The following is a 25,020-nucleotide window of genomic DNA, read 5'->3' as shown; positions in this document are numbered from 1 at the left end:
GAAAATGCAAATCAAAAGCTCTAAACCAGAAAAAAAAAAAAAATTAAATTTTCACAGCTTTCAGTATCTCTCTTTATATAAACTTAGGTATATGTATATTTTTTATATCTTTATGCGTATTCACCTACTTAATTAACGATCATTATGAATTTTGAAAATTCAAATATTTCAGATTTGCATTAAATTTATTACGTAGCCATTAAACACCTATTAAGCCAGATTCCCTGAATCACAACTTCTTCTGATGTTTGAAAATTTTATTTCCTTCCCCCACCCCCAGTGTTGAAAGGGGTAAGAAGGTCAACATTTTTAGAAATTTAATTTTTAATCATAGTAGCCATCAAGCGGTAACAGGGACAAAGTGGGTTCGGCCCTTTTTTTTGCCTTTGTTAAGTAGAATGCCTACACTTCTGGATCTGCCATCATCGTCACGTATCCCAACAGTCACCCCCCCCCCTTGCCCTGTCAGGAGTGGGGGTGAGTATCTTATTACCGATGCAATCCTTTATCTGTATAAGAGCCAGGTGCACTCTACAATGCCATCTGGTCAGGAGCTGCTCAGCACACCCTATTCTGCCTTGATAGAAGAAGATGTTGCGAGTTTGTCTCTGCTCTATCGCTATTTTCATGGTAAACGCTCATTTGAACTCCAATTCCCCTTTACCAAACTTTCACAAAAATCATTCAACTAGCTAAAACCACTTTATATGATTTTCTCCACTCTTTATCTGTGCCTAAATATGTGCAGATTCCATGAACAGAGCTGCTTTCTCAGAACTGCTCGCTTGTGGAACACTGTTTTGCTGGCATGCTTCCCGGCTAAATACAACATGGTAACCTTCAAATCTAATGTAAACAAGTTCCTGTTAAAAACATCCTGTTAAGTCGTCTGCATAAATAATCCAATTTCACCCAATTTACACCATTAACAATTACTTCACTACCATCTTACATTCATTAACCCTTATCCTCGAATGGCCTTCGGGCTTTGATAAGTGGTGATTCCCAAGTAAAAAAACAAACAAACAAACAAACAAACAAACAAGTGGATATCCACAAGGTTTTTGTAGAGGAGAAACAAGGATGGGTATTTATCTCTTTCCTACTGTAAGAAATGTTACAGAAGGGTCAAAAAGTGGGATAGAAGAGTCAGCAGCCCCAAAGAGGAGCACTCTGACCTGCAAAAAAACCTTGACAGCCCCGTCAGAATCTCTCAGTAGCAGTGCCTCAGGCGATTAGAAATATACTAACCCTTCTCAAAGAAAGAATACAAAGCTGGGGAGGGTTGACCTTCTAAAATTGCATAGGACTAGCAACATGCCATAATCACCAGGGAAAAAGCTATTTCAGAATTGGCCTAGACTCTGTTGATTTTGGTCCCGAGGGAACAAGTCCCAGGGCGAGGTCAATGATGTTTGTAAATCTGTGTTAAAAGCAGTTAAATGAAATGTCCTTCCAAGGTGAAGACAAAAGTGGAGACAACATTATTACCATGTAATAAAATTACCTTCTTATTTTGACTGCACTGAAAGGAGATTAAAATCAGACAACAGTAAGCGTCACCAAATTTATAGCATCATACTGCATAGCAGATTCCTCTGATAAGCTCAGTAGAATCATTCACATTGTTCTAGCTTGTTTGACTCATTGATTCACCGTCTTGCTCTGTTATACAGCAAGAAAAGGTTGTCATCGTCATCATCGTCGTCGTCATCGTCGTCATCGTTGTCGTCATCGTCATTATCATCATCGTCATCATCATCATCATCATGCAGTCCTTCATAGCTGAAGATGACTAGTCAGGGTTTCGGTGCTTTCTCCTACAGTATTGTAGCATTCCATGCTCAGTGTGAAAAGTTTTCCTACAAGTGCATAGGTAGTTACCAGAGTTGTGCCTTTAATAATGTTTTTGATCAGACCTGGCCTTTACTTTTGCCTCTATTTCTGCCTTTCTTTTGTGAAGGCTTCTGTGTGAGCAACTTCAGTCTGCTTCTAGCTCTTCCCAATTTTTTTGTGTTCATATTCATTGCTTTTAGGTGGCACTTTATCACATCCTGTACCCATTTTCTAATTCTCCATACAATAGGATTTTTGGGATGTGATTGTTTTCCATTCTGGTCATATGTCCAATCCATCGCAGTTGTGTGGGGGTGAGTATGATTTCTATGTTGACCATGTTGGCTCTGTTGAGTATTTCAACATTTGACATAAGATCGTTTCAAGTAAACAAAGGTAGATCTACATTAAACATTCATACATCTACATTCGAGCTGCATGCAAACATTTGATTATACCACAATAATTAAGACACATTTAAAACTCAGTTATGAGGAACATATTCAACAAATTTTTCAAAAACTTATTTGGTAAAAATAAAATGAGGATATTGATGGTTGGACTCAATGCGCAGCTGAAAAGAAAAGAATATTGTACAAACTCAAACTAGATGAAGTTGTGACCACTATACCAACTATTGATTTCAATGTAGAAACGATAGAATAGAAAAATGTCAGTTTCACAGTATGAGATGTTGGAGGACCAGACAAAATCCCACCATTGTGGTACATTTATTTCCAGAATATCGAGGGCTTAATTTTTCTCATGGATAGTAATGACAGAGAATGAATTTGTGAGGTAAGGGCCGAACTGTCACAGATGCTCAATAAAGATGAATAAAGAAATGCAGTGTTACTAGTGCTTGCTAATAAACAGGATTTACCAAATGCAATGAATGCAGCTTAAGTCACTGACAATTTTGCATTGCATAATATATGTAAAGAACTTGATACATCCAAATCACATGTGATATCAGCGGAGTTGAATTGTATGAAGTACTTGACTGGATGTCAACTGCAAAACTAAAAAAATAAATTGGAACAAATACAACTTTGTAAGAATTCCAAAAAGTCTCTACAGCCTCTTTAACTCTTTTCTGGTGCCTGCCAGATTGCTATAACATTTGCCCATTCCTTCAGTTTTACATTTTCTGTACAGTCCATGTCCATTTGTTATTCAGATCTATGTGCTTTCTACCGCTTGGATGGCCCCTTCACTGTATGAGATATAAATTAATAGCTCTTTGTGTTTAAAACACAACAAAAATATATAATTCAGTTCATTATATTGATATCTCATTGTAATATTCATATTATTTGGATTCATCGAACTACTGTTCCCATCACACTCAAGATGAGAACAATAGTCCGATGAACCCAAATAATACGAATTCTCAAAAATCCTCATTTCAACAAAAATTCAGAAACGTCTTGTAATACATCTTATACCAGTAGCTTCTTTCCAAGAACTGCAAGATTATAGAACTCTGTTTCTGCTCACTGTTTTCTTCCTACATACAGCCTTGGTCTTTTAAAGATTAAGGTCAATAGGCATCTCCTGTCTTTGTGATAATCTTCTTTTGTTCCTGTTAGCTCCTTACACCAAATGACTTCACACCTTGTCTGGAGCGATTTCCATAAAAAAAAAGAGTCAGGCAAAGGATTTTAATTCAAGTGGCCGAGAACCCTCAACTATTTTAATAGCTGTGAAAATCTATGTGGGTACATTTTGAAAAACTGTATTTATATGCCAAACCATTCTATTGATTGATGGTCAATTACTCAGCACTTAACTTTGTATGTTTACATAAATACATAAATACAAAATAATGAATCAAAACAAGCAATTGCAACAGAAATATTAAGAAAAAACAGAAATAACATACAAAACTGACATCAACAATAAAACCAAATGACATTCTTACAGATTATATTATGAGGACTGAAAATGATGTGACCATTGTAGCATCACTTAAAACAATTGGTGAGAATATAGAAGTCTCATTCTAAAACAACTTTATTGATCACCTTCATTAAGCAAAAGAGGAATAGAAAAGAAAAGAGTGTTAGCAATAGAGTGAGTTCATGAATATGGACGAAGACAAAAAGGTAAGAAAATCCTGCATAACTCCAGATGTATAAAATCTAAAATTAAAAAAAAAGATTAATCATTTGAGAGTCAAATGGCCAGTTCTATCATTTAAAATGTGTAAATTAAAGCACTCAAGTGTTACCTGTCCTACTCTTGGTTCTAATGTCAATGAATTCAACTTCACCACTCATTACTCTGCTGTCAAAAAGTCAGCACCAATTTTCGACACTCTGCTGTCTAAACTCTAACTTTCAAATGCATCTCACTGGCCACAAGACTTGCTTCTTCAACGTCCAAATCTAAACTTCCTGGTCTCTCAAAACTCAGGCTTTTTTTTTTTTTATTCCTAACCAGAAAATCTCATTTGCATATCATGTGGCACACTTTACATACTGGTAGTCATATAAAGAGAACAGTCGCTATTATTTTTTCTTTATTCTTTCCGGCTGCCCCAGAACTAATTTTCAACATCTTGTCTTTGGTAACATTTCAGATCACATATTCTAATACCAAATAAGATACTCTCAGCATGGTTAATACACTGGCTCATAAGATGAATGGTGTACCTAAATCATTTAATCACACGCCCCCCCACGCCTCCGATCCTTTGGATCACTCACAGTACGTAGTCATCCGACTGTCTTGGTGGATGTTGCTCCGTTAGGGATCTTTGCTATGTTTCTTGTTCGGCTTCCTGTTGCTCTCATTCTCTGAATCTCCCCCAATCACCTAATGTCAAGAAAGTGTCTTGGTAAACCATCCACTTTGATATTGTTTTGGGACTGTGTACCAGTAACCATACTTTTTGTCCATTTTGTTGTGCACCAGGCCCCAGGCGGTTTAGCCCACATCTCCTTTCCAATTCATATAGACTTTGGTTCGTCAGATTGTTCTGTAAATGCATTAATTCTAGGGTATCACCATTGATACTTAAATATCGCCAATACAGTACTGTTTCCTTAAGCTGTCCAGATTTAGGGCTCATGTTGAATCAAAACACTGTTTCTGCATGTGATATTCCCCTCATTTCGGCAATGGCCTTTATACATATACTGTCTATGGTTTTGTTCTATGATACTATTTCTGCTCGGCTATGGTTTTGTTCTATGATACTATTTCTGCTCGGCTGACAAGCTGCTCTATAATAGTGCCTGATATTCCATATACGCAAAATTTTCTGAAATATCTCCAAATAAATTACTGCTCCATTGTCTATCAACACCTTTTCAACTGGTCCATGCTCAAAAAAAATATTTTCTAATTCTCTTGCGATGATGTCTGCTTTTTCTGCTTGAATCTCTCTCCAAATGGTAAATCTCCCTGGACCACAATCTACTATAGATAGGTATGCTCCACCTTTATAGTAAGTGACATCAATAGACAACTGCATTCAATCTGGGGACACTTAAACCTACCCTGGTTCATGGTGGCGGGTCGATTGTCAGACATTGATCACAGTTTCTGGCTCCCTTTTTTCACACTATCTCTTGTCACTTATGGGTAGACCTTCCACACTAGATAAAGCGTTCTTTCTACTCCTACATGGTGTAGCTCTTTCTACTCCTACATGGTGTAGCTCATGCAATTTCTTCACTATATCTTGAGTGACACAGCATGCTGCTGTAGTTGTCACTTCTGGTTTAAGCCAGCTTTTTTTCACCCTAGTCAGTACGTTGCCCTTATTTTTACTAGAGAGCACAAATATTACACTTAACTTTAAGTCAAATTCATCAATCATTTCTCTCAGAATCCCTAAACATCACAGTATAATTAATTCTGCTGGTCCTTTTGTTCGAATCCTTTTCTCATCAGTTATCATAGAATTAACCCAGCTATGAACCTCAATTTCTTTCAGACCCATTTCAATGCCAAGTTCATACCCTCTATCATTGATTCCAACTTAGTAACATTGATGTGATTATAATCACATTTCTTTCTTAGCCCTGCTGCATCCTCAACTATCACACCATCATTTTCAACACATACATCAATGGCCATGCTACTTGCATCACACCATACAATGCCTTTTTCTAATTTGGGAACATGCCACCTCCCTCGAACCGGGTCTCTTTTTAGAAACTCTTCCATGACTTCTCATAACACACCAACTGTCATGCTATCCACCATATTTTCCCAACCAGTTCCATCTGCTCTCCTTTTCAAATAGCTGCAAGTGGTTCTAAGCCACCAGTTTTCCACAGGCAGAAAACAGTTAATGCCTGTTCATTTTATCATGTATCTCTGGAAGATCATTTCCCCTCATAAATATCAAGCTGTCTGTATTGAGCTAAAGACCTAACGCTGTTCCTCCCTTCAATGACTCTTGTGGTTTTGCTGCTAGTCCAAATTTGTCAAGTTGACGACACACAAGTTTCGCTGCTGGCACTACTGCTTCATTAACCAAAATGTTGTCTGTATACAAATTTTTGTTTTTCCTGATGAGGTCCTGATTTTTGCCATGGTTTTTGGGGTAATATTTAACCCAAACTCCAATCTAGTCAAGTCAATAGATCTTTTTTTTCATACCAGACCAATTGGAACTTCCATAAATGTCTTGCAACATAAATTTGTAAATATATGGATTTTAAATCCACGATCTTTGTTGTGTTTGTCATCTGCTTCCACTTCCTTATAGTTTGTCCACAGACATCAACCAGAATGACATGCAATATACTTATTTAGTTTTCGATAATCGAGAACTGGTTTGACTTTGTTCTTTGTGAATTGTATCACTGTCATTATAGAAAGGACCCCTGTCTTTACATCTTGATCCCAAGGTACTAGGATTCCTTCCACAGGCCAATGTTTAACTTCATTATTGAAGTCACCTTTCTCTTCTTCAGTAAGCTTCATATAATAATGGTTAACATTGTTCTTTAATGTTGGAAGTTCTGAAGTCCACTTCCATTCAACAGTCTACCTCATTTCACCAAATTTTGCACTGAAGTCTTTGTCCACCACCTCACAGTTTAGGTGTACGCTTGTTGCACAATCTCCTCCTCTAATCTCCACGTTACCATTTTCATCGACAATAACTCCTCCAAGTTAGTAGATAATATCCAACCCCACTATAATATTGACAACCTTGATAATTTTTTCCAGCACAATTTCCTTGGTCTTCAGCAGTCGTCCACGCATTTCCGATATTACAGTACTAATTCCTCTGCATGCAACCTTCTGTCCATATACTGCTTTTATACTACTTGTGCCCCTACATTTACTTGAAAGACCTGATCAAATTAGTGTGGCAGTACAGCCAGTATCGATAAGGGCTCTCATTCGCATATCATTTACTAATACTCCTAATGTTGGTAGTGATCTATTTTGTACCATTGCTAATGTAAGGGGGTAACTGCCTACTCATCGGTTACCTCATTTTCGTTTCTCTGCACGAAGAATCTTGTGTAGTGCCTTGGTTCACCATATTCATAACTAGTTATCATACATGATGCATTACAATCCCTTGCCATGTGAGGGCCCTTACAATTATAGCATTCGCCACTAAACGGTTTTCTTATTCTGGGTCTTTCATCAACCTATCTAGGTTCTATTTTCAGTTCTTGTTTCGGAACTGCTGGCACTTTCAGAGTCCATGTGGCTGTGAGCATCCTGGCAGTTAAAATCAGTTCACTAATGGGCAACTCTTTCACATTTAGTAACTGCTGTAGTACTGCAGAAATATTTTCCAGGAATCTATTTACAAAAGTAAGCCTCATGACCTGCTCTTGTTCTGCTCCCTCAAATCTGGCTAAATCTGCCAACCTTTGTATATTAGTCACATATACATCTACCCGTCCAATCCATTCTCACCACATTTGCATAGACGGGAAAAATTAATTCAGTGAATGCAGCCTTCAGTTGAGCCTCTATTTTCTCTGCATCTCGATCTTCCTTTGTTAACAGGAGATATAGCACTAAGATATCACTTCCCTTTTTGGAAAGTGATATCTTGGTGCTATATCAATGACATAAAGCTTGCAATGTCATGAATCTTTTGCAGCTTGCCACCAGCTTCACTTTTGCCAACAAGGCCATTAGATCTCTTTCTCCACTGCTTACTTTCAACACCTTTTTCATTACTGTGGTCCGCAAACCAGTAGTTAGCTGAAATAGCTTTTAAATTAAAGCACTCAAGTGTTACTTGTCCTACTCTTGATTCTGATGTCAATAAATTCAACTCCACCACTTGTTACTCTGATGTCAAAAATTCAACACCAATGTTCGATACTCTACTGACTAAACTTTAACTTCCAAATACATCTCATTGCTCACAAGACTTGCTTCTTCAACGTCCAAATCTAAACTTCCTGATCCCTCAACCAGAACATCTCATTTGCATATCACATGACAAACCAGAACATCAACCAGAACATATCATTTGTATATCGCATGACAAATTTTACAAACTCGTAGTCATATAAAGAAAACAGTTGCTATTATTTTTAATTTTTTTCTTCATTCTTTCTGGCTGCCCCAGAACAGGTTTATACTAATTTTTAACATCTTGTCTTTGGTAACATTTCAGACCACATATTTCAAGACCAAATAAGATACTCTCAGCATGGTCAATGCACTGGCTCATAAGATGAATGGTATACCTAAATCATTTAATCACAAAATGTACGCACACATCTTTTAATGTTATTTTTTATTTTTTTTTATTCCATTTTTACCCCAAACAAAGCACAGTGCCACTTTGATGTAAGGGGCTACTATCGGGGACATAAGTTGTAGGGATACTACGTAGGGCAAGATGTCTGTTCACATTACACTTGAACTTCTGCATGTCAGTACAGTTGGGAAAGCAGAATCCTGGAAGGGAGTTCCAAAGTCTAACAGTTCTGGGGAAGAAACTATTGGAGTAGAAGGCTTTCTTACACCTTTGTAGGGGTGGTATTTTGTTGCTTGTCAGGTTTGTTTGGGGTATTTACGTCGAGGAGGTAGAAGTGCTTTTAGTTTGTCAGAGAATTCACCATTAAAATACTTGAGGGATGTAACATTTCGTCGATGTTATCATGAAAATGGAAATAACTATGATTTTCTCAGTTATTTCCAACTTAAGTTATGTATATGTGAATTTCCAGAGAAGAATATGTATGGGCTGGGCAAAGAAGAAAGTTGGGATGGACAGGGGCATGGGTAAAACTGGTGAGGAAGAAAGAGAAAGCAATAGAAGTTATGTTTTACACCCGTCAATATTATTTCATGTATCTACATTAAATTTTATGTATTTATTTTCACTATTAACTTTGACATTGTTCAATATATGAGTAGAGCTAAATAACAAGTTTTGAAAATATATATGACAATTAACCGACACCGAATTTTCTACACTTTTCTCTCATGAGAATAAATTTCATCATAAAACACTTTCCCATAACAAATCCCTTATACGAAATCTTAAATAAAACTGTCCTATAATTGCTGTGAAAACTTAGAGATGATAATTAATACACATAATAATAAAATATTAAGCTGAGCAGTAAAGACATTTTTTTTAATTAGTAAGAAAAGTAGCCAACATAACAACAACAACAACACAAAGGACAAAGATATAATTATTAGAAATCGTAATGACCCAGACTCTAATAAATATAAAAGTGCCAACAATAAACAGAAAAATTGTAACTGCAGAACTCGCACACTCTTGTTTTTTTTTGTTTTATTCAATTTTCACCCCAAACAAGGCACAGTGCCACTTTGAAGCAGGGGGCTACTATCAGGGACTTAATTAGCGGGGTCATTATGAAGGGAGATGAGTAGAAAGATATTTGTTAACATTACACTTGAACTTCTGCATATCAGTGCAGTTGGGAAAGCAGAATCCCGGAAGGGAGTTCCAAAGACCTGCAGTTCTGGGGAAGAAACTATTGGAGTAATAGGCTTTCTTGCCCCTAGGGATCTCTACTGTAAAGGGATGAGACTTAGTAGCTTGGCATTTATTGTAAAGTTTGGAGAGAACTGGAGCAACCTTCGCAGAGAATTTTTGCCTCAAACTCCACACTAAACTCGGTACACCACTCGCTCCCTGATTTTCCTCTGCGAACAGATGCCACACTAGACGATTTGAAAATCACCCCTTCTCAGGTACATGCTATTATAAAAAACCTAGACACCTCAAAAGCATGTGGACCAGATCTCATCCCAGCTGTGCTATTAAAAAAATGCTCTGCCGAGGTTGCTCCAGTTCTGTCCAAACTTTACAATAAATGCCTTAACGAATCTTGTTTTCCCGACTGCTGGAAAACCGCCTCTGTGGTACCAGTCTTCAAGAATTCTGGTGAAAGAACTGACCCACTAAATTATCGCCCCATTAGCCTCCTCCTGCTTTTCGCCAAAATATTTGAGTCCTTAGTTAATCAAGCCCTAGTCCAGCACCTAACAGCTGCTAAACTCCTGACTGACAAACAATATGGATTCAGGCAAGCCCGTTCAACAGCATATATCTTAACTGTAGTTTCTTTCTACTCATCTCCCTTCATAATGACCCCGCTAATTAAGTCCCTGATAGTAGCCCCCTGCTTCAAAGTGGCACTGTGACTTGTTTGGGGTGAAAATTGAATAAAAAAAAACAAAAAAAACATCTGGCATCAATTAAAATGAATGGCTCTTGTCTTCGGGAGGCCTCAAGTTTTGACACGCTTCTGGGCTTGACCATTACTCCTGATCTTAAATGGAACACGTACATCAAATCTGTTGCTAAGGCCGCTGGAAAAATGGTGGGATCTTTCTATCGATCCGATAGATATCTCAATGCTGATGCAATTCTCTATCTATATAAGAGCCAGATATGTCCAAGGATGGAATACTGTTGCCACATCTGGGCAGGAGCTGCTAGAAAGAACTTGTCCTTCCTTGATAGAGTTGAAAATAGACTTCGTAGCCTTGTAGGAGATGTCCTTTTCTCTTTCCTGCAACCTCTATTTCACAGAAGAGATGTTGCGAGTTTGTCTCTGATGTATCGTTATTTTCATGGAAAGTGTTCGACTGAGCTTCAGTCTATGGTCACCCTTGCCAAACTTTCACAAGAAACACTCGTCTAGCTGAAAACACTATCAATAATTCCCCCCACTCTTTATCTGTGCCTAAACCTAAACGTATATTCCATGAACAAAGCTTCTTTCTTAGAACTGCACGCCTGTGGAATTGTCTTCCATTTTCCTGCTTTCCGGCTGACTACAATATGGTTGTGTTCAAGTCTAACGTAAATAAGTTCTTGATGAGCCGTTCCATATAAGTTATCAAATTTACCGAATTTTCATTACTAATGATTACTATATTGTCCAATTTCTACTGTACACTCTTTAACCCTTATCCTTGAGTGGCTTCTTGGCCTTGATAATGATGTGATGCCTGTGTAAAAAAAAAACAAACAAAAAAAACCGGAAACAGCAAAACTAGATAAAAAAATACAAGAAAAGAAAAGGATTGTGTAACAAATGATCATTGGCCACTTGGGAATGCTGATCATGTAATAGTGATAAATATCACCTTAAACTCTTGATCCAAGTTTAAGAGCCATTGCTTAAAACGAGAAGGTACTACAAGAAAGCTGACTGGGAAGCTATCAGGGATCGCATCAGAGATGGTCCATGAGGAAATATCTTTTTTCTAGAACAGTGCACAAATGAGATTACTAAATTTTTCAAAGCAGCAACTGAAACACATGTTCCCACATAGAAAATCTATAGTAAACGCCACTCTCCTAAATGGTTCACTTCTACTTGCACAGCTGACACTGCTCAAAGGCAGCATACATACTGCAGATTTATCAAACATAAGTCCAGTACAAATAGATGAAAGTATATAGAAGCTAGATATAATTGTAAAAATGAAATTGCTGCAGTTAAGAGAAGACATACTATAACAACCAGAAAATGTATTCAGTTGCAGAAATTAGGAACTTGCGATTTCTGGAAAATTTATAACAGTGTACTAAATAATGGACTATCCAACAATCTTGAGGTTGTGTGCACGGCAACTCAGAAGGCAAAACTGCTTGCCAAATATTTTACTTCCAAATCCACTTTGGACCTAGCTAACAAACCCCTCCCAGATTTTCCTTTGCAGACAGAAACCACACTTGATGATCTGAAAATCACCCCTTCCCAAGTCTATGATATCATGAAAAACCTAGACATGTCAAAGGCTTGATCTTAACCCGGCTATCCTTTTTAAAAAAATGCTCCACTGAGACTGTCCCAGTTCTCTCTAAACTCTTCAATAAATGCCTTATCAGATCTTGCTTTCCTGACTGCTGGAAAATTGCTTCTGTAGTATCAGCCTACAAGAATTCTGGTGAAAGAACTGGCCCACTAAACTATTTCTCCATTAGCCTCCTACCTCTCTTTGCCGAAATCTTTTAGTCCTTAATTAGTTTACCACCAACAGTATGGATTTAGGTAAGCCTGTTCTACTGCAGATATCCTAATCATAATCTCTGAACATATATACCATGCACTGGATAAGGCAGGGGAGGCTAGGGCAGTAGCCCTAGATATATCTAATGCCTTTGACAGGATATTACATGATGGTCTTCTTATGAAAATTAAATCATATGGTATTACTAGACGAATTCTGAAGATAATCAAACTCTTCTTAAATAAGAGAAAAATTCAGGTTATCCTTGATGGTCGCATATCAAAACAAAAGTCATGATATAAATGTGGGTGTGCCTCAGGGATTGATCCTTGGACCTTTATTATTCCTGATATTTATAAATGACATTCCTTTTGTCTCTGAGATGGGTATATTTGTTGATGACACTATGTTCTATAACAGATATGAGGGAAAAACGAATGAATACATATCTAAGGAAATGTCTGAAACTTTAGAGGAAGACCGCCAGTTTATAGTGGAATGTTTATACCAGTTTTAGGGTTTTACATTAGGGTGTTTTGTAATGGGAGAAGTATTTTTGGGATGAGCTGGATTCAGAGAAATATTTTCAGTGAAAAAAATTTGCAGGTTTTATAATCAAATGTGAGAAAAACGAGACATTGTCATTAGTGATGGGACGATTCCAAAATTTTTCCCAATTCCAATCCAATTACTGATTCTGTTCTAAATTTCCGATTCTGATTCGATTACCAATTCCGATTCTTTTAATATTTATAAATATTTAATTAGAGATTTTTTTTTTTTTTTTTGTAAATTTTCAAATTATTACATAACCCCCCAGGTAATTTCTGGGTATATTTTTTCTCAAATGTTTTCCTTGTAATTGATTAAAAGTTACGAGACACAAAGATTTATATTTCTTTTAAAACAAGCTGGTTTACAATGTTTGTTCTCAATGTTATTTGAATTTTTTCATAATTGAAATAATCGACGATTTGTGTGCATGATTACAGGACAGTGTAAAAAGAGAATAGTTTACAATATCCTTCTTCCCCTATTAAAATAATTTTCTAAAAAAACATTCTTAACATGGGTATTTCGTGGGGGGGGGTGCTAAAATAAGTGTGAGCATTTCAAAGGGTTTCCTAAGACAATAAAAGTAAGTGAACTCTTTATTATTTACTTTGTATGTCATAATTTAACAATAAAATAATTAAATTGGACCTATAAATCCTGGTTCAGTGTCCCTTACTTTCATGTTAAAAATAAATATTGTTCTTATAAATAAATACATCTGTGTTTGTTTCATTATAATTTCCAGGAAAAAAAAAAAATAAAAGAATCGTTTTGGAATCGAAAATGAGGCTCAAATTTTCCTGATTCCGATACCGATTCCAATACCACCAAAAGTTCCGATTGTTCTGATTCCCGATTTCGATTCTGATTAATCGTCACAACACTAATTGTCATACAGTAAACAAAACAAAATAATGAGTTAAGAAGGCATATATTCGCAAAAGAGATATTTTATATATGTTTAAAATGGAGAGGTTACAGCAATAGGAAAACATAGAATGTTCGTGAATAATCTTAGAGTAGTACTTGTAAAAGCAAGAGAGTTCATTAACTGAGACATTAAAAAAAGTCTGAATCTATTAACTAAGAGCCGAAAGTTTCAGGGGCCAGGAAAATTGTATTCAAAACTTCTCTGCTCATTAATTATAATTCATTGAAAGTTATTTTTAAGAGTCAATATTCTTTTGTTTTTGTATCAGTAAAATATTTCGGTGTGATGGATTGGAAATATTTCAATAAATAAGGTTTATGTAGATTGACAGACGATAATGTGATGAGTTGTGTATGTCTGTGTGCTCGTTAATGTTTGTGTGCATGAGTGGAGATAAATGTTGCAGACATGAGCATCCACAGTGAGGTGCGCAGCAACACTGATCCACATGTTACGAAGTTGAGTGCAAGATCTCATTTTGATTTATGAAGCTTTCTCACAAAGAAAACAACAAATTAACAGGAGCAGCAAACACATTATGGAATTAGAAGGGACAGCTCCAACCATGACAAATAATAGCAACAGCAGCAACTAAAAACAACAATATTTACAAATCTTTACAAAACACCAAAATACTCAACTCTGATTGGTTAATTACCAACAATTTGATTGGCTGTCAAAATCCAACTTTGACCAAGCAGAAAAGACTTGCCATGGGAGCCGGGCACCTGCTATGTTTACATTTAAATAGAGAGGAGCCTAGATGATCGGAGGGAGACTGGCTTGATACGTGAATCCCTGTCAATTGAGAACCCAACTTCAAACCCAAGGAGAGCAACCAACTTTAACCCTGGCCAGTTTGGCCACGGGTCTTGACTAAAACCAAGAGATGAGAAGTACTACAACTTCACCGGCGGTCTACCACCTGCTAATACTGACTTCCACACCAGACCGTGGATCAAATCCCCAGCCTAAGGATCAACAAATCCATTGAAGGCGCTACTACTAGATGCTACTACTACGACGTACACAAGGAGACTTGACAGCTTGCCTGATAGATGAGACAGACAAAGACAATATCGCTAACTGGCAGATGACAAATCTGTACCATGTTAGGATCTACAAAGCTGTAAAGCACAGCTGGATAAACGTCCCATCTAAACGTAAGAGGAAAAACATTTCAAAAACAAGTAGACAACAAATCTGCTAAGTTGCTTCCCATTAACGTTTACCATTGAAAAACAAATTCTTATTTTCCAAGATTGTTATCAAAACCACCCAACGCAAAGAATAATACATATTGACATATTTCATCAACAGTAGATGACAAATCTGCTGTGCTGCTCACCTTAGACTTTTCTTATTAAAAAAACAAAAACAAAAACCCTGTATCCTTCGATATTGTTATCAAAACAACACCACAAAGAATAACAATTATTGGCATATTATATCAACAAAGAAGGACGCGAATCGCCAATAAAGACTATGCTAAAATGAATAACCTAAAACAGCAGGGTTAAACTGTTGAACTGAAGAACATTTTATTTTATTTTGCTTTTCTTAAATTTGTTTTTAACATAAACGATTGAGTAATCAATCGCTTAAAATTAAATTTATATTGTTTGTCTGGTTCTTCCCCGTCACCATATGCTTATTCATAATATAACACACAGATTCGGATCAACTGAGTTCCACTGGTTTCTTGAAGAAAAATCTGTCTTTAAAAAGGATTTAGGTAGCTCCCAGAAAGACCATCTATAATATAAAATTCAAATAAATTCAGAAAGTCTTCTAATTGGTCTCAAATATAATTATTTGTTTTTATTCAGGATAGTGTATGTGCAGACGACATGTATACAAACGTGTTTATACATTTTGATTTACAATCTACAAATACTCCTCTCCCGACTAACATGACAAAGAAAAAAAAAAGTAAAAAGTAAAAGTAAATAGTTAGAAATCATGGTACTTCACAGGTTTATATTTTATATCAAACACAACCATAGGCAGCCGGTTAGATACTTTTTGTGACTAAACAAGATGAAGTTACCGTTAATATTGGTTGTGAATCAATTAATAGGGCACCCTATTACTTGATTCACAACCAATATTAACGGTAACTTCACATGCTTATATATGTTATAAAACATTATTTTTTTGCGCAAATAGGTCACAAATGAGTAAGTAAACGAAATTAAATTGTTTTTACAAATTTCCTAACGGTTAATTGGTTATCTTTAATGTTACCAAAAAAAATATTTAAAAAGAAGCAATCGGAAGTGAAGTGGAAACAGTAATCCTAGAGATAACTAAATAATCTATGTCGCCAATAGTAACATTTACTGCAAATCAAACCAAGGGGATTCCATTTGGGAAAACTCAAATAACTGCATTTCGTTTAATTCCCCAGCGCCATTTTTTAAAATAACCGTTTATGTAAGGGCGACAACTTTGTAAGTTTATCTTTTTTTCTCATCAACAAAACATGAAATTGAGAGAAACATAACTTTTATATCAATAATAATCGCAAATTTTTAAACGGAAATTCGATTGAATTCAAAATGAGTACATTTGGTGGTCGTATGAAAGAGTATCGACTTGTGTCACTCGACCGATTCGATGGAGAAAACCTGACTTCAACTGCTTATTTTCTGTCGCATATGCATTCAGGTAGGAAAAGAGAGAGTAAGAGAGGCTGTTTTTAATGTTTTATTTTCATTGTACCCCCCCCCCCCCCAGAAAAACAACATATTATTTGATACTTCTTGGCTTCGCGCCCCAAGCTAAAAGTTCTTCAAATTTCTTAAATGTGATTATAATTCTATCTTATGTTATTGTGTAGAAAGCAATATATAAACTTGTAAAAATAAACGTAAATTTTACCCTTTGCCCCCCACCCCCACCATACATTTATATATATATATATATATATATATATATATATATATATATATATATATATATATATATATATATAAACAAATTTATATGGTTACGACTCTGTGCATGCTAATATTTCGGACAGATGGTCGGTTAAGACCACAAATCCTTGTTAGGAGACTCAAATGGTTGCTTTCCACAGAAGAAACTAGTCCTATATATATATATATATATATATATATATATATATATATATATATATATATATATATATATGAATGGAAATGTATAAAAAAGAATACGAAAAGTATAAAAGCTTATAACTTTTCTTTATTCGTTTTTCCAATATATATATATATATATATATATATATATATATATATATATATATATATATATATATATATATGACATTTGTCATTTATTCATTATATGCTCTGTAATTACGTTGAGCTTCTTCAATAAGGATTGATGTATATAAAAAGGAAATATAAGCGAATAAAGAATATTTCCACAAAAAGGAAATATTCTTTATTCGCTTATATTTCCTTATTGAAGAAGCTCAATGAAATTACAGAGAATATAATGAATAAATGACAAGTCTATATTCCAAATTTCATGATGTTGACTATCTTCCAATTTATTCCTTTAATTCAGTTGACACACACACACGTATATATATATATATATATATATATATATATATATATATATAGTAAAACTGGTAATTAGTAAAAACCTGAAGAGAGTGCTCAATACTATTGCAGAGTTCTAAAACCCTTCTTCCAAATAATAACAATCATTTCTGTAAGGTCTGACGAGGCTGCTGGATCATAAACATGGTCCAACATCCGAAACATATGTAACTAAACAGATAAAACGGTAATAAAAAAATAAAAAACATTATATATATATATATATATATATATATATATATATATATATATATTAAGTTCAAGTATATTAGTAACATGAAGTAAAAATCAATATTTTTTAAAAGTGCTCAATATGTGCGTAGAGCTTATGAATAATAAAATTATATAAAAAAAAATCTAAGGAATCTGCATGGATTGATCAACATTTCAACGTCTCGTCAGGACTCCAAATCCTGACAAAACATTGAAATGTTTATATAATTTCATAATATATATATATATATATGTATATATATATATATATATATCAATCACATAGCCCTTTGCAGTTGATTCTCATCTTCGAGGGGTAGAGTGAAATCTGCTATTCCCAGTATGGATGATGCCCCTCAACCTGCACGTTAATAAAAAGAACCGGTGATGATGATCGTGAGACGGAGGAGGTGAAGCTGGGAAAGAAAGAGGTTGGATGAACATGTTGTCCAAGGATGTCCGAGGCAGGTTAGTGTCATACTTGGAACAAATTCTGTTTAACCATACATTTAAGAAAATTCTTTATACTGATGAATTACCATTTACCAAGGCCAAAAAAGCGACTCGAAGGTAAGTATTAACAAAATTATCAGTTGGATTATGAACAATATTATGAGAAGTTTAGAAACAAGTGGTGAAAAAGGCAGAATTAGATTACTTAAGAGGACAGTTCAATAAGTGTTTGTTGATATTGAATTTGAACACATTTTCTTCGTTTGAACTGCTAGACTTAGTAATTCCCTCCCTGTTTGCTGCTTTCCTAACTGTGCTAATATGCAAAAATTGAAATGTAATGTGAACAGACACCTTACTATTCAACTTTCTGCTTAGAGCATTCCTATAGGCATTGTCCCTAATTCATAGTAGCCTTGTTCATCTCAGTGGTAATGTGCTGTGTTTAGGGTGAATATGAGTAAAAAAAGACTACCATGTTGTAATCAGCAGGGAAGCAATCTTGTGAAATTGTGTTCCACAGATGGGAAGTTCTTAGAAAGAAACTCTGTTCGTATAAGTTATGTTTAGTTTTAGGTACAAGGGTAAGAAAGGAATATTCTTTGTAGTGGTGGTAGCTAGACAAGAACTGTAAAACTGTATTTGTATAATTATTCATTGAACTACTGTCCTCATCTAAAAAATTCAGAAACATGAAAACTGTATTTATAAAATATTACTGGATTTATAAAGATAATTTACAGGAGGTGATTTAATTTCATTTGCTTGTCAAGCAAGTAAGCAAACCATTGTTGTCTTACAAAATTTCCTGTTTTTATTTCAGACCATACGATTGGCTTGAATGCATCAAGATTTTTTAATCGACTCAAACAAAGGTAATTTTCTGAAATTTTAACATTATTTTCTCATATTAATGTTATTTAAACCTTCTTTTATAGTGCTAGTAGTTTGTGGTATGAGAATTATTGCTTTCTTTATTATTCTTTCATATCAACAAAATAAAACGTAAACAAAACAGATAAATAAGAGAGAATTAAAATTGTATTTGTATAATTATTCATTGAACTACTGTCCTCATCTAAAAAATTCAGAAACATGAAAACTGTATTTATAAAATATTACTGGATTTATAAAGATAATTTACAGGAGATGATTCCAGTGCAAAGACGCAACAGATATAAGTAGATTGAAAGCAAAATAAGACATAAGAAATGAATTTTTCAGTTTCCTCCCTTTTATTATCTATATATATAAAAGGCAAAATGTGTGTGACCATTTCATGTATGTATCGGAAAGGCTTTTTTTGCTCACGGTCCGGGGGGGGGGGTTACGATCGCTTAGAACTGTTTATATACCCCCTAGATAATAATATCTAGGATTTGGGAACACGTGTAGCGTCTAGATTTACTTACAACGACTTTTACAAAATTATTGCTATTTTGGCTTCTCACGTGTTGATTCGGCTTTGTCGTATAAAAAGTGAAACTAATTCAAAAGCTTTTCACTGTTCTTGGCATCGCGCCTGAAACGTCCACAAGAAATCAGCTTTGATCAATGTGGGGCTAAACTCCTTATATCAGACAATTGTTATTCAATCTGGACAATCCCCTTTAAATGGGCAGCCGGTTTCCCACCCCCCATCATCTTGGGGAAGCGAAAACTGCCCCGCATTGAACAAAGTAAACAAATCCCAAAAAGCTGTCCCGCATTAAATAAAATACTGCTACGTCATCTCGTAATGCTCCCGCGATGACCTCATTTAGCGGCTATCTGTCAATCAAATCTCTTTCACTCGATTTATAAGCCTTAACTTAACACTCTAATCAATTCCTCTTACTCCTGGCCTAGACGGTTAAGTGGTTGGTGTTTGTTTCACCTCCGCGTCAAGGCTTCCGGGTTCAATCCCGCCTCCTGACCAAAACTATTTTTTTTTTCTTTTACATCTTTAACCACCTGGGCAACATTTTTTTTTTTTTACTTCGTTTATTCTTTAGTTCCCCCCCCCCTCTACACACAGCATTTTTTTTTTCGTTGTTTTTTTTTTTGATTTTGGTTTTTCCGATTTTTTTAACATCGCTTCAGGGTTATTACTTACCCCCCCCCCCATACACACGCACCTCCAAACACCCGGGCAACGCCGGGTATCCCCCGCTAGTTATTATATAATTTATAAAACTCACTATACCTGTCTGTTTGTCTCCATATGTTAAAATTCTATTTCTTCTAAAAGTCACAGAATGGCGCTAGGGGCCTCGATTAGATTTTTTATGAATTGTTCTTTTATGGGTCTTTAGCTAGTTAAAATAATTTTTAAGGGGTCAAAATTGAAAAATTCGTTATACATTTTGTACATTCATCTTAGTTTATTTTTAATCAATTAATATGCGTGTTACATTCATACAGTGATAATGTCACCGGCTTTGATACAGTTTTGCTTTCGGTTTCAATTCTAGCTGATGGCACCCAAATACTTTTATTTTACTTTTGAAATCATGACTCTATAATAATATATACAAAATCTGGACAAATTAAAATATCATGTTTAAGTGTATTTTACCACAAGGCAAAGCCCCCCCCCCACCTATATATATATATATATATATATATATATATATATATATAAAAGTGAAAATGTGAGTGTGTATGTATGTATGTATGTATGTTCGCTTTTTGTGTATGTCTGCAAAAAGCTTTTTTCTGAGGCTTTCTCGCTTGGCTTGCTCCTTCTTAAAACTTTTTATATCGCGTCTAAATTGTAATAATTAACGACTTAAGAATGGGGGTCGCGTATGTATTTAATTTGCCCGACTTTTACCAGCTCGCCACGTCTTCGAAAAGTGGGGGAAACAGTAACTGGCTTGCAGCGCAAAACTAGGTCAAACATCACGCCACTTCCTCACACCTGTATGTTTTACTTTATAAACCTTAATTTAACACGCTAATCAATTCCTCTTCCCTTGTGGCTGAGATGGTTAGGTGCCTGGCTTTTTTTCCCTTTCATTTCCACCTTCGCATCAAGGCTTCAGGGTTCAATCTTACCTTCCTACTAAAACTTTTTTTCTTCTTTTACACCTCCAAACACCTGCCCAACGTTTTTTTTTTTAACACACACACCTCCAAACACCTGGGCAATGCCAGGTACCCCCCCCCCCCACTAGTCTTCTATAAAACGCAAAACTGGCGCGCGCGTTTTTGTATGTCCAAGAAAGGCTTTTTTTCGGGAGGGGGGGTTCTTGAAAGGATTACTAGTTTTTGAACTTTTTATATACTCCCTAGATCATAATATCTACGATTTGCAAGCGGATGTTGTCTCTACATTTATTTTTATTGACTTTTATAAAATTCCCTCTATTCCGTCCTTTCGCGTGTTTGTTTGTCTTTTTCGTATAAATAAAGTGAAACTAATTGGAGCAAATTGACTTGCCTGGCTTTTGTAGCCAAGATGTCTTGAAGGCAATCAGCTTTGATCAATGTGGGTAAAACACTTCATATAAATCAATTGCTATTCATTTGGAGAACTCCTCCTTTTTGGGGGGAGCTGGTTTTCTCCAACATTGTGACGAAGCAAAATACGGCAGAAACTGGTCTGCAGCCAACCTTCGTTTCTGCGCCTGTGTGAACTCATTTCTGCAAGTCAACTTTTTAATCGTTAAATTTGAATTCCTCTGGCCTTGTAGCATAGCGGTAAGATCTCAGCTTTTCTTTCATTTTCTTTCAGGCACCCCCGCTTGTCTGTTATATAAATATCACCTGTCTGTTAGTGTGTGTTTGTATGTCTACCTAAAACTTTCGACAAAGGTGACGGATTTTCATGAGATTGGTATCATTTTGAAGCTTGACCCTTCGGACAACAAATATCGAAAAATTGGCCAAAACATTAATTCCTTCACCCTCAACCGGGCACTTTTCTACAGGGAGGGGTCGCTTTTTTCAACGATATTTTCAAAAGTCATCCCCCTCTTTTCGATTGTCTAGCCTTAATTTAAACCTACGTCATTTCTGGTTTGGTGATGGGTGCAACAGCTAACATGTCACATTTTTTTTTCACTTCCTTTTCCTCCTTCACGGTATGAGTTTGAGCCTGCCTGCCTACTACAACTTTTTTTTTTTTTTTTGCTCAACACACACCCACAAACACCTGGGCAATGCCGGGCATCCAAGCTAGTCTATTATATAAAGGGCAAATGTCTGTTTGTTTGTGTGTGTGTGCATATGTTCACTAAAAACTTTTGACACATGCATCAGACCATGTTGAGACTGGTATTATCTGAAAGAGCAATGTCTCCGTCGAATAATATGAGAAAATTAGAAAAAACGGTCAATTATTTCCTATAGAAATAGATGTTTGAAACAAGGAAGGATTGGAAAAAATCGTCTTTTTTTAACCAACTTTGACAAGTATGCATGTGCATCAGGCATTCTTTCTTGAATTGGTTTAAATAAAAATAAAAGCAACATTATTTTGCTAACAATGTTGTGAGGCAGTGGTTAACGAGGTCGGGTCGTAAGCTTTTAGTTTTCATGTCTGAGCCCACATTTTTATTTGTCATAACATTTTTCTTATTTCGAGGCTTATGCAATGTGATTTTTTTTCTTTTAACTAATCATTTTTATAAAGGTTATTTCTCTAAGTTTTTATAACTGATTTATTTTCATTTTATTTTTGTAACTACACGTAACGGTGGTCTTTTTTTTTTTTTTTTTTTTAAACAGGGTTGTTTTATAATTTTAAAAACAATAAAAGAAAGTTTAAACATTTGGGTTACGAAATGTGATTTTTTAAAAAATTTATTTTTAATTTTTTTTAATCACTGTTATTTTGCTTAAAACAAATGTGCTTCTTTTTCTCCGCGATTACATTTTACTGTTTTTATCCGTTCTTTCATTTTCAAGTTAGCAGCTGTGTCCATGAGCACATGCTGCTATTTTCATTTTTTTTAGGGGGGGGTTTGGTTATTTTTTTGTTTGTTTATTTTGAGCTTGCATGAGTATTCGCTCGATTGAAACATTTTTTTTTAGGACTGGGTTGCTCAATAGCCTTACTATAGCACCTCTCCACACTCGGGCAATGCTGGGTACCCCTGCTAGTCTATTATATAAAGGAGAGATCTTTGTTAGTGTGAATGTATGTATGTTTATATATCTTGCTAAAACTTTGGAAATCCAAATTGGATAACAATGATTCTGGTACTGTCTTAAAGGACAGGGACTCGGATGTATAATATGTGAAATTTAGAGTAAAATATTCATTTTTTTCTACCTTAACGACTGCAGAATCTGATGGGAGAAGGGAGGCACTTAAAATCTTCTCTTTCTAAACGATTTCAGCATCTGTGCATGTGTGAACTGCTTCACTCCTCGAATATGTTAACTATGTAATGGTATGACTGTTGCTGTGACCCAATGGATTAGGATATAGATGGAAAAATATTTGTTTTTGCGTTCGCACCCACTTTATGGTGGACATTTCATTTTTTATTTTTAACATTTTCATAAACATTTATTTCGGTAAGCTTTTGCATTTTGTTTTGTAAATTGTATTATTTACTTCTTTTTTTTTTTTTTTTACAAAGGAACCACTACTTATCAAGGCACAGAGGCCACTTGAGGATAAGGGTTAAAGCATGTACAGTAGTCAAAGGGACAATACCATAGTAATCGTCAGAAGTGTAAATTTGGTAAATTGGATTACTTAAGGGGAACGGCTCATCAAGAACTTGTTTACGTTGGACTTGAAGACAAAGAGAGTTCCACAAGTGTGCACTTCTAAGAAAGAAGCTTTCTTCATGGAATCTACGTTTAGGTTTAGGTCCAGATAAAGAGGGGGAAAAATTATTGATAGTGTTTTCAGCTAGACGAATATTTCTCATGAATGTTTGGTGAGAGGGGAACCATAGATTAGAGCTTAGACGAGCACTTGCCATGAAAATAACGATAAAGCAAAGACAGGTTCGCAACGTCTTTTCTGTGAGAAAGAGGTTGCAGGGAACAAAAAAGGCATCCCCTACTAGGCTACAAAGTCTCTTTTGAACTCTGTCAAGGCAGGATAAGGTCTTTCTAGCAACTCCTGCCCAGATGTGGCAACAATACTCCATCCTTGAACATACCTGGCTCTTATATAGGTAGAGAATTGCATCAGCAGGTAGATATCTACTGGATCGATAGAAGGATCCTACTATTTTTCCAGGTACTTTGTCAACGGATTTGGTGTATATGTTCCATTTTAGATCAGGAATAAAGGTCAATCCCAGATGCTTGTCAAAACATGGAGCCTCCCCAAGATGAGAGCCATTCATTTCAATTGATGCCAGATGGGGATGAGAGCGTTGATGATGTAAAGATAGAAGCTTGGTTTTAGATGCATTAAAAGTAAACAGCCATTTTTTTCCCCATTGTACCACATGCTCAAGATCAGAGGAAAGAGAATCAGAGAGAACTTGGTTGTTTATGATCTTTGATGTGCTGCCATAGATGGTAGTGTCATCAGCAAAAATATTTACAAATGATCTAAGGATGTGATTTCGAAGATCATTGATGTAGATCAGGTAGAGAGTTGGACCCAGGATAGACCCCTGAGGGACTCCATATGAGCTTCTGATTTCTACCCATCAACCACTACTCTTATGAACCTATAAAGAATTAGAGGGAAATTTTTTTATTGGCGATTGAATTAGCTGAGCGTTGCCTTTGTTTTTACTTTTCTTTTTACCAAAACAGTCATTAAAAATGTTTTTTTTTAAAGTTTAACCTATTTCAAACTGATATAATTGGCGATTGATTTGTTTTAAAGATCAGATTACTATTAAATGCATGAATATTATTTATATAAATCACAAATATTTTTTTTTTAATTGTAACCGCTTAAAACTTTTTTTGTTGCTCATATGACCCTATTCTGATTTCAGAGCAGTGGGTCGACATCAGTGGATTCATTCTCTGAGGGATAACTGGGCCAAACTCATTGGAGGGTTCAGTTTTTAGTGTTATGATGTAGAATTCTCTCTA

The 25,020-nt window shown here is 35.5% G+C and overlaps 1 protein-coding gene and 1 pseudogene across 1 annotated transcript in view; both read left to right on the top strand.

Annotated features, from left to right (window-relative positions):
* The first annotated feature begins 2,326 nt into the window (after positions 1-2,326).
* Positions 2,327-2,870, top strand: LOC145256146 (ADP-ribosylation factor 2 pseudogene; annotated as a pseudogene).
* A 13,334-nt stretch (positions 2,871-16,204) lies between these two features.
* LOC145256374 (uncharacterized) overlaps positions 16,205-25,020 on the top strand; it is a 47,150-nt gene continuing 38,334 nt past the window's right edge. The window contains exons 1-2 of the mRNA XM_080115200.1: positions 16,205-16,444; positions 18,839-18,890. Coding sequence (XP_079971326.1) covers positions 16,336-16,444; positions 18,839-18,890 — 161 coding nt within the window. The 5' untranslated portion in view covers positions 16,205-16,335. The remainder of the gene's footprint in view (positions 16,445-18,838; positions 18,891-25,020) is intronic.

The sequence above is a fragment of the Euprymna scolopes genome, chromosome 32 (assembly GCF_053919585.1).
Source record: "Euprymna scolopes isolate OS-2025 chromosome 32, ASM5391958v1, whole genome shotgun sequence".
NCBI classification, from domain to species: domain Eukaryota; kingdom Metazoa; phylum Mollusca; class Cephalopoda; order Sepiida; family Sepiolidae; genus Euprymna; species Euprymna scolopes.
This window is presented reverse-complemented; position numbering and strand designations above follow the sequence as displayed.